General features: G+C 34.4%; 1 protein-coding gene across 1 annotated transcript; it reads right to left on the reverse strand.

Annotated features, from left to right (window-relative positions):
* Positions 1-2,554: 2,554 nt before the first annotated feature.
* LOC111386547 (probable membrane-associated kinase regulator 2) lies at positions 2,555-6,462 on the reverse strand. The gene is made up of 4 exons (XM_023011007.1): positions 5,612-6,462; positions 2,862-3,009; positions 2,702-2,773; positions 2,555-2,583 (listed from the first exon to the last, which is right to left on the reverse strand). Exons 1-4 carry the CDS (start codon positions 6,296-6,298, stop codon positions 2,555-2,557), a joined length of 936 nt encoding a protein of 311 aa, XP_022866775.1. The 5' UTR covers positions 6,299-6,462.
* Between the last annotated feature and the right edge of the window lie 6,619 nt (positions 6,463-13,081).

Here is a 13,081-nt window from a genome sequence, read left to right on the forward strand (position 1 = left end):
CAGAAAAATGAAAGCTAATGATGCAATTTGCTAAAATTTTTCGTTGAATATCATAGTTTTTTATTAATTCAAGATTCAATGAATTAAATCTAAGGTGAAGTTTATGAATAATGCTATATAGTCCCACTGAGATTACAACTTCAGTTTAGGTGACGCTAAACGATAGGTTAAATGAAAGGTGAAATTAAATAACTTATTTAGTTTCACTTATCATTTAATGTCACATTAGCCTACTTAGACTGAAGTTGTAACACCAGTGATATTAAATAGTATTACTCAAAATTTTATATGAAAATAGTTAAGAGGATGTTTGGTGGAGATTAAAATTAAATTTTTTAGCATATTGTAAAAGAAGTATTTGAAATATATGATTAAAAAGTTGTTGGACTCATAAAAAAAAGTGGTTAATATTGATTGTTTGACTTTGATTTAAATTAAAATCAGATTTTAATTCATACCAAACATGCTGTAATTTCCTAGTTTGAATTTTCCAATTAATTGATAGTGGATTTGTCAATGAGATTGTGATTTTAAGCATTAGTGCATGTTTGACTCGACTTATGACATTGGAGGAGACTTCTCTTTTATTGGCCATTAGATTCATGCTTCCTCCCCTCAGTCAATAATTGGCCCATCCATCATGCCCGTTCCTGGAAGCTCGCCCGAAACTACATGATATGACTTCAAATTTACTGTTTAGGTTGATTTTATTTGACCTAAATAGACATTATGGCTTCAAATTCAATCGTAACGTTATTCAGTCCCCTTTGGTAGTAATTTTTTACCATAAAATTTTTTATCTAGATTTCACTATTTCAGACGTCATTTTTCATTTTTTTACGTACAAGCGGATCTCGCTTTTCTCTCTCATAGTCAAAAAATCAATTCTCATAATCACTATCGAATATGCCCTTAGTAGATGTAATGTTGTAACATCAACTTAGACAGTATTAAGTGATAGACTACCATGTTTGACAATCATTATTTAAAAATTCTTTTTTTCACATATTTATTTTTAACTACATATTCACACAATCAAATATTTTCGCACATAAACTCAGAATTTTTTTCTACTTTTAATCACATTTAAAAAAAAAAAAAACTATTGTTTAAAACATTATTTTTCCAAATAACGACAATCCCAATAAGTTATAAATCAAGCACACTGAACTGATTCATAGCAGAAATGCCTAAGTGGTGGTAGTAGTGAATTGAAATCTCCTCAGTTTTTACCAATAATAATATGACAAATAATCATAAACTCTAAATTTAAGTTAATTTAACAGCTGTAATCGTTTGTCAAATTCATTGATAGGAGGAAAGGAGAAAAACATGATTTTTATCAAATAATGAAAACGTGTAGAATTTTCCCGTCCCACTATATTTGTTTATAATAAAGCGTCCAAAGAGCCTCTTCTCCTTCATTAGATCTTTAGCGTACAAATTTGGTATTCTCTAATGACTTGCAAATTCCATTGTAACTCCGAGATAAGTGGAGTGCATCTATTAGAAAATGATTTTGAAATACATTACAATTTAGAAAATTCATTTCCCAACTAGTTATAACTTAACTTTCCGTAAAGGTGCCAATTTGGCTCATTGACACTAGTGGCTCGGCTCGAAAAAAGTTTGAGCCGAGCCCCATTTTGGGGGATTGGCCCCAGCCCGAGCTAGCTCGAACAAGCTCGTGTTAAAAAAAAAATGAAATTGCAGGTAGCATGTAGTTGCCTGTGTTTTAAAAGAAAGAAAACAAAGATAAAAACAAAAACATGAGCCACCTCAGCTCAGCTCGATAAAGTCCGACTTGAAAATTCAGGTCAAGCTTAGTTTATTGGGGGCCCGTAAAAGCCTGCACCACTTTACTCAAGCCAAACCCAACCCTCGATTTTCTATTCGCGAGCCTACTCCACCCAATTCATTGACATCCCTAACTTTTTGCCTAGAAAAGCACAGTTGCAAATCTTCACACCTTCACTAGGATAATAATTCTCTTTGAATTATAGTGCCTAATGATTTCGAGTAAAGCAGTTACCAGAGATGGCAAAAATTGTCTTTGATTAGGGGCCACAGGCTAACCACCCCTACTCAGCTACACAACAAAAATAGCATTTGCTAGCGTTCGATACTTGATTTTAAATTTTAGATTCAAATCAATGTTAACTCCTCGTAACAAATCTGATTAATCTTTTCCAATTTTGGACCCGACCCGACCCGACTAAAAAGCTAAACCCAAGAGAAGAAGCAAAAATCCCTTTTGAAAGATATTGAAATCTGTTATTTTCTTCTTCATCTTCCAGAATTCCAAAAAGAGAGCAAAAGAAAGATTTGTACAGAGGTTCATCATTACATTGGAATCTTAAAAGTGGAAAAATGATCATATCTTTCAAGAAATCACAATAGCCAATTGAAAAAAAACAAGTTATAGATTACAAATTCACTTTCCCTAAATTTCTACTCGAAATCATATTTACTTTACCAGAGGCATATTTGACCAGACTAACCAGTACAGTGCAGCAAACAAAATTATAATTTTTTTTATGTTCTAAAATGTCCACTACAGCCTAACATTTATCATGGAGTAACCTAGTATTACAAGACAGTGTATATGAATTAAGGACTTCAAATGCAGCATTTCTTCAGTTCTTCCCATGAATTTCTTCCTGGATGAACTGTTTTCTGGGAAAAAGGATCACTTGCAAACCGTGATAACTGGGAACATTCTGTAAATCAAGAGTCATAAAATCTAATGTTAGTCGATTGTGAAGGTTAAGTTCTGTTTAAAAAAAAAAAAAAAGAAAGAAAATATTATTCACAAGCTGATTTTAAGGCTGGGTTATAAAAATTTGTGACAATCAACATACCTCTTAACGAAGAGCTGTAGGATTTCTTGCAATGAAGGATGGCGCCTTGGATTCCTTCATCTTGCTGTTGCAATAGCGAGTCATCTCTCCGGCTAATCGACGACGGTGACAAACCGACGGCAGCGGAGGCCGATCGGCTTTTTGCTAAATGCTTAGTTACAATCTTAAAACTACCCACTCTGCTGCTGTCAGACAATTTCCTCGGCGAGAGATTTACTGGCTCCCTCACTGGTGAACATAACGGTGCTACGGAATTAGAGAACTTCGATTTCTCGTTTTGTCGTTTTGATACCTTAACATACAGAGGCTTTATCAGCTTCAAATACTTGGGAACAGATTGCTTTATTTTAGCTTCCTCGGAGGACTCTTTAGTCAATTTGCTTCTCAAACTGTTGTCTCTGCTGAGAAATGGGGCGACCGGAACTTCATCAGATTTGCATTTCACGGTGAAGCGATTGCTCTGTTCATTTTTGGGTGATCTCGAGAACCGAGTTGATGGACTCGCAGATAACTCGTCGCCGGATTCACTTTTCTCCGACTCTCTAAACCCCAGCGTGAAGACTTTAAAGGTCGGCCCCGGTTTCTGTAACGATGTCGGAGGCGATAACAGCTTTGAACCAGAATCCATTGATAAATTTTTCTCGGTCATGAAAACATCTCTCGGGGATTCAACGAAATGAAAATCCTTTCTTACTTCTTCATTATTGGTGCAACCAGACGACGTGAAAACCAAATCGAAGAACGATTCTTCGTCATCCGTTTCATCGTTGGAGTTATTTCTGAAGGAATCTCCGGTGACATTTCGCCAGAACTTGAAAATGCTTAAAGATTCCATTCAGAGTTTATCCAATGAAAGATGGAATGTGATAGTGACTAACAGTAAAAATGGTAGTGTTGGGGTCTGAGAAAAAATACTTAGAAATGGTGCTTTGCTTTGAGAGAGCAGAGGTTGAAGAAGGCCTTTTATGCAGGTTGGCTTGTGTGGGTTAGTAAGGCATTGTTTGTCTCGCGGTTATAAATTTAATATATTTTTAATAACTAGTAGTAAATATGTGCGTTGCTCGTTTTATGTATGGAACGGATAATATAAGTAATATTTTTAAAGGAAGTTAATTGATAATGTTAAGAAAAATTAAAATTGCTAGAGAAAAGTCTTATGAAATTACATACATATGATATGAAAATGTTAAATAATCTAAAATGTAATATTTGTGTACCTATTTGTTTATGCTAGACATTTGGAAGGGCACTATTTTGAACCATTACTGTAACATATACCAGCTTTATAGTGCAGTCGGGCACGAATAAAAGTTGAATTAAAATATGTACATTTGACTAAGTTTAAAATGTTTACTTATAAGTAAACTAAACGTACATAAATAATTTTCAAAATAAAAATTACTTATTTTGTCAGTAACATTAATATTTCTACCTGAAAGAGTAAAAATAAAAAAGTATCTTATCTAAAAACATTTAGAAAATAAAATTACATATTAGTCCATAGCATTTATTTTAAATTAAACACCAAATTTGCATTCAAAAAAAAATATAGAAGTGAAAAATCTTAAAACAAAAGTTTTTATTTTTCTTTTGAATGGGATTAATACAAATGGAGGAATAAAAATTCACCTTTTAAATGTATCGAGATAAAAATCTGTTCCTTTTCTTTACATATTTATGTCTGATAAGTAACGAACGTGCTATATTAATTATTTTCAGAACATGTAATATTAGTTTTTGTTAGTACTTAAAAATTTGGTTTTAGTGAAAAATGTGTAATTAAGATAAGAAACTTGTATCTAGTGGGATGGATACAAATATGGGAAAGGTAATTATTAGGAGCAATTAGTAAGGTTTTTAAGATTAATGGATAATTTCTCTCATCTTCGACTCTTTCTCTTCTAATTGTTGATCAATAAATTGTCCTTTGTATTGAAATAGTTATATTATCCATTCTATTAATTACACGTGCAATTATATAAATAGAAGAACGTTAATTTTAAGTGAAGCTCACACATACATATTAAATTTAACTTTATTTACTCTCCTTTTCATAGGGTTCATTTTTCATATTAGAGTACTCATAATTTTTTATTTATTAAATTAAGCCCTTGTTTGAGCCACATTATTTTTATTAGAATGTATTTTTGAATAGTGTATTGATGAATATGTGTGGTTAAAAAATAAGAAAAAATTTTGAGTTTGCGTGTAATATTATTTTATTGAGAATGTGTGGTTGAAATGATGTTAAATCATTGATTAAGATTTTTTATTTTTATTTGTTGTTTTTAAGAATGTGGGCCAGAGTGTAAGTTTAATCACTTAAAATTTAAGCTCGTGAACATTAAAACTATAAAAATTACTAATTTATATTATAATTAATCTTCCATTATTTTAACGCAACGTTATATACATATATATATATATTCAATCTACACTTTTAATAGATTATAGATTTAAGTTTTTTCATGATTTAGGATGCGTTTGAGTCACATGTATTTTGGAATAGTAAATTGATTGAGAATGTGTGGTTAAAAAAGAATGAAATTTTTTTAATTTATATGTAATATATTATTTTAATGAAAAATATGTGATTGAAAAGAATATAGAAAAAAATTGTATTTGAGAAAAAATGGGAATTAAACATCCCCTTAGTCTATGTTTGGCCCTCATTTTTTCATTTTCAAAAACTAATTTTTTTTTGACGGTGACAAACCGACGGCAGCGGAGGCCGATCGGCTTTTTGCTAAATGCTTAGTTACAATCTTAAAACTACCCACTCTGCTGCTGTCAGACAATTTCCTCGGCGAGAGATTTACTGGCTCCCTCACTGGTGAACATAACGGTGCTACGGAATTAGAGAACTTCGATTTCTCGTTTTGTCGTTTTGATACCTTAACATACAGAGGCTTTATCAGCTTCAAATACTTGGGAACAGATTGCTTTATATTAGCTTCCTCGGAGGACTCTTTAGTCAATTTGCTTCTCAAACTGTTGTCTCTGCTGAGAAATGGGGCGACCGGAACTTCATCAGATTTGCATTTCACGGTGAAGCGATTGCTCTGTTCATTTTTGGGTGATCTCGAGAACCGAGTTGATGGACTCGCAGATAACTCGTCGCCGAATTCACTTTTCTCCAACTCTCTAAACCCCAGCGTGAAGACTTTAAAGGTCGGCCCCGGTTTCTGTAACGATGTCGGAGGCGATAACAGCTTTGAACCAGAATCCATTGATAAATTTTTCTCGGTCATGAAAACATCTCTCGGGGATTCAACGAAATGAAACTCCTTTCTTACTTCTTCGTTATTGGTGCAACCAGACGACGTGAAAACCAAATCGAAGAACGATTCTTCGTCATCAGTTTCATCGTTGGAGTTATTTCTGAAGGAATCTCCGGTGACATTTCGCCAGAACTTGAAAATGCTTAAAGATTCCATTCAGAGTTTATCCAATGAAAGATGGAATGTGATAGTGACTAACAGTAAAAATGGTAGTGTTGGGGTCTGAGAAAAAATACTTAGAAATGGTGCTTTGCTTTGAGAGAGCAGAGGTTGAAGAAGACCTTTTATGCAGGTTGGTTTGTGGTGGGTTAGTAAGGCATTGTTTGTCTTGCGGTTATAAATTTAATATATTTTTAATAACTATTAGTAAATATGTGCGTTGCTCGTCTTATGTACGAAACGGATAATACAAGTAATATTTTTAAAGGAATGTAATTGATAATGTTAAGAAAAATTAAAATTGCTAGGGAAAAGTCTTATGAAATTACATACATAATATGAAAATGTTAAATAATCTAAAATGTAATATTTTTGTGGGAAAATTCTACTTGTACATAATTATTACACATAATAGTGTCCATAATGTGATGTGGCAATCATCGATTGTTGATGTGCAAGTGTGAAATTTGAATTAAAGGTTGAATCTAGTGCCACGTATAATTATGTACACCATTATGTAGACTATTATGTACATGTAAAACTTCCCTATTTTTGTGTACTTATTTGGAGTTATGCTACACTTACAAAAGTGGGTTACAAAGTTGGTTGACAAAATAAAATTAACACCAATTATTTCAATAACAGATTTTTAAATCATTTCAAATTAATGGCCTGGATTTTGCCAACACACTTTGTAAACCAACTTTTATAACTCAATTTTGTACAAAAAGCTTTATTGACCTTTTTTTTTTCCGATATTCAGATATCCCAACATACATCAGACTAAATTTTGGACCCCCAAGACCCTTGCTCCTAGAACTTTATTGACCTATTTGTTTATGCTAGACATTTGATAGGGCACTATTTTCAACCATTACAATAACGTATACCAGCTTTATAGTGCAGATGGTCACAAAAAAAAAAAAAAAAAAAAAAAAAAGTTGAATTAAAGATGTACATTTGAATAAATTTAAAACGTTTACTTATAAATAAACTAAAGGTACATAAATTATTTTCAAAATAAAAATTACTTATTTTGTCAGTAACATTAATATTTCTGCCTGAAAGAGAAAAAATAAAAAGTATCTTATCTAAAAACATTTAGATAAAAAATTACATATTAGTCCATAGCATTTATTTTAAATTAAACACCAAATTTGCATTCAAAAAAAATATAGAAGTGAAAAATCTTAAAACAAAAGTTTTTATTTTTCTTTTGAATGGGATTAATACAAATGGAGGAATAAAAATTCACTTTTTAAATGTATCGAGATAAAAATCTATTCCTTTTCTTTACATATTTATGTTTGATAAGTAACGAACGTGCTATATTAATTATTTTCAAAACAGGTAACATTAGTTTTTGTTAGTACTTAAAAATTTGGTTTTAGTGAAAAATGTGTAATTAAGATGAGAAACTTGTATCTAGTGGGATGGATACAAATATAGGAAAGGTAATATTAGGAGCAATTAGTAAGGTTTTTAAGATTAATGGATAATTTCTCTCATCTTCGACTCTTTCTTTTCTAATTGTTGATCAAATTTGAGCATTTTTTCCCTTTCAATAAATTGTCCTTTGTATTGAAATAGTTATATTACCCATTCTATTAATTACACGTGCAATTATATAAATAGATGAACGTTGATTTTAAGTGAAGCTCACACACACATATTAAATTTAACTTTATTTACTCTCCTTTTCATAGGGTTCATTTTTCATATTAGAGTACTCATAATTTTTTATTTATTAAATTAAGCTCTTGTTTGAGCCACATTATTTTTATTAGAATGCATTTTTGAATAGTGTATTGATGAATATGTGTGGTTAAAAAATAAGAAAAAAATTTGAGTTTGCGTGTAATATTATTTTATTGAGAATGTGTGGTTGAAATGATGTTAAATCATTGATTAAAATTTTTTATTTTTATTTGTTGTTTTTAAGAATGTGGGCCAGAGTGTAAGTTTAATCACTTAAAATTTAAGCTTGTGAACATTAAAACTATAAAAATTACTAACTTATATTATAATTAATCTACCATTATTTTAATTTTTAATTTAATATATTATATTATATAATCATATGTGAGCTTAGATTTTAAGTAGTAAACTTAATTTAAATAATGTAATTTAAGTAATTAAACTTAATTTGATTAATGTAAAATTTTATATACTTTAATATAAAACAATAATTATTACACTTAAGTGGATATTAAATTAAGTTAAATTATATTAAATTGTACTATATTAATTATATAAGGGTAGAATTGACATATAGCTAAAAATATAAGAGTTTTTTTTTTTTTAAGAGCGTTAATTCAATTTATTCAACATGAAATTGAAAAATGGGTATTGTTTAAGGAACTCAAATGATGGCCCTAAATTTTCATTTTGATATTAAAAAAATGAAAAAATTGCAGCAGCGGTCCCTAACATTTTCATTTTTTGCAGACTTTACTCTTACCTTCATTTTGTGCCAATGGAAGTTCCTATCTTTTCATAAATATGCACTTGAGGTCCATTTGGACGGAAATCATTATCGTCAGTTGACCGAAAAAATTTCTTGATTTATCTGCTATCGTAACGATTTTAAAAAGAGTAAAATGACACCAAGAATAATGCTCCATGAACAGGGGCTTTTGACCGGGAAGGGATGGCAGCACTTTGATTGGATTTTTTTTGATCTGTCATAGCTTGATCCATGATACCAAATACTGTGACTATTCAGAGTGTACAGACTGAGCGGTGCAGTTCACCCCCAGTCTGGAGAAAGAGAGACGTTAGACTTTTCAATTTTGAAAAAGAGGTCCAAATCTTCTGGCTGGCTCATGCGATGCTGCCCTCACCTTTCACGTCACCCACTTCGTAAACAAATAATATTCGACAGTGTATTCGATTTGACAGAATTTTTGAATTGTCTGTCACCTGCAAAATTTGATGAAAGGTAATTAAGAATCAATGAATAAAATGAAGGGGATTTGCAAAATAGCCTTGTTTGAGACTTGCTCTTCTGAAAAAAAAAATATATATTTTTCAACAGTATTTTAATATCATTTTAATCACATATTTTTTAATAAAATAATATTACATATAAATGTAAATTTCTTAAATTTTTTAACAACATATTTTTCATCAACATATTGTTCAAAAATTCATCATCTCCCCCAAAATGGAGCTCAAACTAAGTCCAAAGGTGCTATTATCTAGGGCCCCGTTTGACTCCCATTTTTCTTCTCATTCTTTTTTCTCTCTTATTTTCAAACACGTAATTTTTCATAAAATAACATTACACGCAAATCAAAAACTTTTTATTCTTTTTTAACCATACACTTTTAAAAAAACACTATTCCAACAATTAAAATTTGAAAAGAATGAAGGCCAAACGGGAGCTTAATCTATCTTGATGTCTATCGGTGTTTCAATTCTCCATGAATGGTGTATCGTGCTTTGCTCTTAACCCTCTTTTTAGTATAGATTAAAAATTATGAAACATGTAATTAAAAAGTTATGAATCCTATAAAATAATTTACTAAAAATTAATTATTGACTTTAATTTGAATTTTCTAATGAATTTTGCTAAATGACCCGTGTCGTTCACCACATCGATGACCACACCCTCACATGGCGCACGGGTCCCACCTGAATAAAAAAATACCGACCCTATGTGTATGTGTGTGTGCGGTCATCTGCGCGGGTCATGTAGCGTGGTCCTTTTCTAATAGATGACCGCGCGAGTTGTGTAGCGTGGTCCTTTTCTAATAGATTTTAGTTTATATCAAATAGGAGCTTAATTAGATTTAAAAAAAGGATTAATAGAAGAAAATTCCCCTACAAACGAGACCGCGCAGGTCGTGTAGCGTGGTCCTTGTCTAATAGATTTTAGTCTATGTCAAATAGGAGCTTAATTAGATTTAAAAAAAAAAGGATTAATAGAAGAAAATTCCCCTACAAACTCGTTTGTGTGCGATATTCCCCTACCGTCAAGATCTGTTAGTTTGATTGTAAAAAACAAGTAAAAAAAGGTCAAAATTGAAAAGTAATAACTGCAATTTTAGCAATCAAACTTTTTAATTTTTTTACAAATTATATCCCAATTTTTTTATATAAGCCAACCACAATCCCTAATTTTTAAAACATTATTTTCCACTCCATCAGACAACACTCCTCTTCATCTTCTTCCTCATTCCACTTGACACCCACTTGTACGTACCTTGAGCGTTTCTTGCTTTTTGTTTGAATTTTGCTTCCTACTTAGTGAAATTTGAACTCAGCTCTCGGCTTTTGTTGGTGTTCAAATTCAGTTTTAGATTTCGTGTTACGCCCCTATCTGAACCACTTCGAAATGTCTACCATCGTGTTATACGAGGTGTTCAACACCCGTCCGAAGTGGTTCCGAAGTAACGCCACCACCAATGTCATCGATCTACTAACGCACTGCGAGGCACAGACAATCCACTAAACCGACCGAAGCGTCCTCACCCCTGAAGCCGAGGCGCAGTACATTCCGAGGTTCTCTGTCAGAGGATCCGCCGTCAATTTCAGAAAGAGATCTATGTCGAGATCCTTTCTGCCCCAAGGTTTAATTGATTTGACATCTCCATGAGCCTAGTTGATGTGACGTATCAACTTTATGTCAACTCAGTTTGGGAGAAGTAATTACCCGCCCGCTCTATAGACACGGCTGATTGACACCTATGATCAGACGCCTCACACCTTCAGATGCATACACGTGTCCCACATCCAACGGTTCTCCTCACCTATAAATACCCAAGGTTTAGCAAGAGGTAAAAGGGATGAAACTCTTACAACTTAGCTCTCCATAACAAGTAAATATATATTCTCCTCCCTACATTTTTGCACAACATTGATACTGTTCTGATCACCTGGGGCTAACTTGACCGTCGGAGTGTATGCGGTCGTCACCATCCCCGATGGTCCTGACCGTGTGCATCTGACCGTGCGTTGATTGTGCGCAAGGAGGAATACGTGGAGTAGCTATCCATTGGCCACGTGAAGGGTCCAATTTGCGAGGCCAACAGATTGCGCCGTCTGTGGGAAACTTCCCGTCCAAAGTTCTGCATTCTCCATCGGAGAAACCACCGAAAAATTGGTGACTTAACCTAAAAAGGGTACGTTCTTGAAAAAGAGCAAAGTCGAGTTATAATCCAAGTTCTTATCACCCTTGAAAAATGAGATAAGAGAGTTCCAGCCATGAAGACGAGAACCCTATGAGAGAGGCCTCTGAAGAAGAGGTGTGCCGTAACAATGTCACTCACCAGAGACCCCATCACCGGCATCGCCGAGGTGAAAGAACAGCCACGCTCACTGAAGGAATGGCTCAAATAGCTGCGAGTATGAGAGACATCACAGCCCACAATATGGCGATGCATGAACTTCTCATGCAAGCCCAAGGTCACCAGGGCTCTCAAATGCCTCAAGGATCTTACCCAGTTCAGGAATCCCCTGCGTCTCGTTCCCGAGGCCATGTGAGCCAGCACAGAGAACGCCCCCTCGAAAGAGAAGTGGGTGCGAAAGCCACATTCTATGTGCAAGGAGGCCAGCCAACAGAACCATAATTAGGGGACAATTACCCTTAAGAATATGAAGCACAAAGGTCGGTCAGCGTCTTCAACCGAGTAGGACAAGACCCTAGTAATAGGGTCCGCTCAATGAGAAGATCAATTCGACAAGAACATGAGCAAAAACAAGCACCTCCTCCTCCTAGAAATAGGAATGAGAGAAGGGACTTAGTTGATTGGAGCAGTCGAGGAAAAGCACCTCCACCTCTCCAGAACATTCAAGATGATAAAGGGTCAGATGGGTCTTATCGATCCTATGAAATTGACGATGATGATGATAACCTCCCTTTCTCAAGGAAAATCCTAAGCTTCCCAATGCCTGCAAATTTCATGCCTCCTAAGATTCCCAAGTATGAAGGAAAGGGGGACCCGGAGAAGCACCTCGCCAAGTTCATGACACAGATGAACCTCAGGAAAGCCTTGCCTGCTTTGAAATGCAGAGCCTTCCACCTAATCTTGGGCGGAGCTGCTAAAGCGTGGTACAGCAGACTTCCTCCCCTGAGCATTAGGAGTTGGCCAGATTTGAAGAAGGCATTCTTGAACCAGTACCTCTCACGCAGAGAATGAGAGGCCCCAGTGCAACGCCTGCAAGATATGAGATAGGCCCCTGGAGAGACACTGAAAAGCTATCTCGCTAGGTTTATAGACGAAATCACGTACTGCGAGCAGGTTACTGACAGAGAAGCCATTTCAGCCCTGAAAGGCGGCCTCAACATGAACATTTCGTTCTGGAGGGATGTGCGCAACAAAAATCCCTCCACTTATGACGAGCTGGTAAAAATGATAAGAGTTGAAATCGTCAGTGAAGAGATGATTGATCACCAAAATTGTGCCGTGCGGGGACTTCCTCCGTGTCAAAGGCAGGTAGGTCGAGGATCCGTAGTGCACCTTGTCACTCAGCAATGGACTCAAGCAGGTCATACAATAGCTCCCACCTCCAGACAGGCATTCTGCCACGCTAAATACAGTGCCGTTGTTGGCATAAGAGAATTTTCCTGGCGAAGCAAAGCCATCTGGAGAAACGGATAGTAATAAAAAGAAGAAGAAGAAGCGGTCAAACAGGCCCTTAGAAAGGGCAATGTTTTGCATTTTCCACCAACTTTATGGGCAAGACACCAACAAGTGCAGAGACGCTCCTCGACACTCAGATCGGAGCGACCCACATCCTTCCAGGATGAACGAATATTCTCGCAAATCTGCCTCC

Source organism: Olea europaea, unplaced genomic scaffold (assembly GCF_002742605.1).
Source record: "Olea europaea var. sylvestris unplaced genomic scaffold, O_europaea_v1 scaffold3610, whole genome shotgun sequence".
Taxonomy (NCBI): domain Eukaryota; kingdom Viridiplantae; phylum Streptophyta; class Magnoliopsida; order Lamiales; family Oleaceae; genus Olea; species Olea europaea.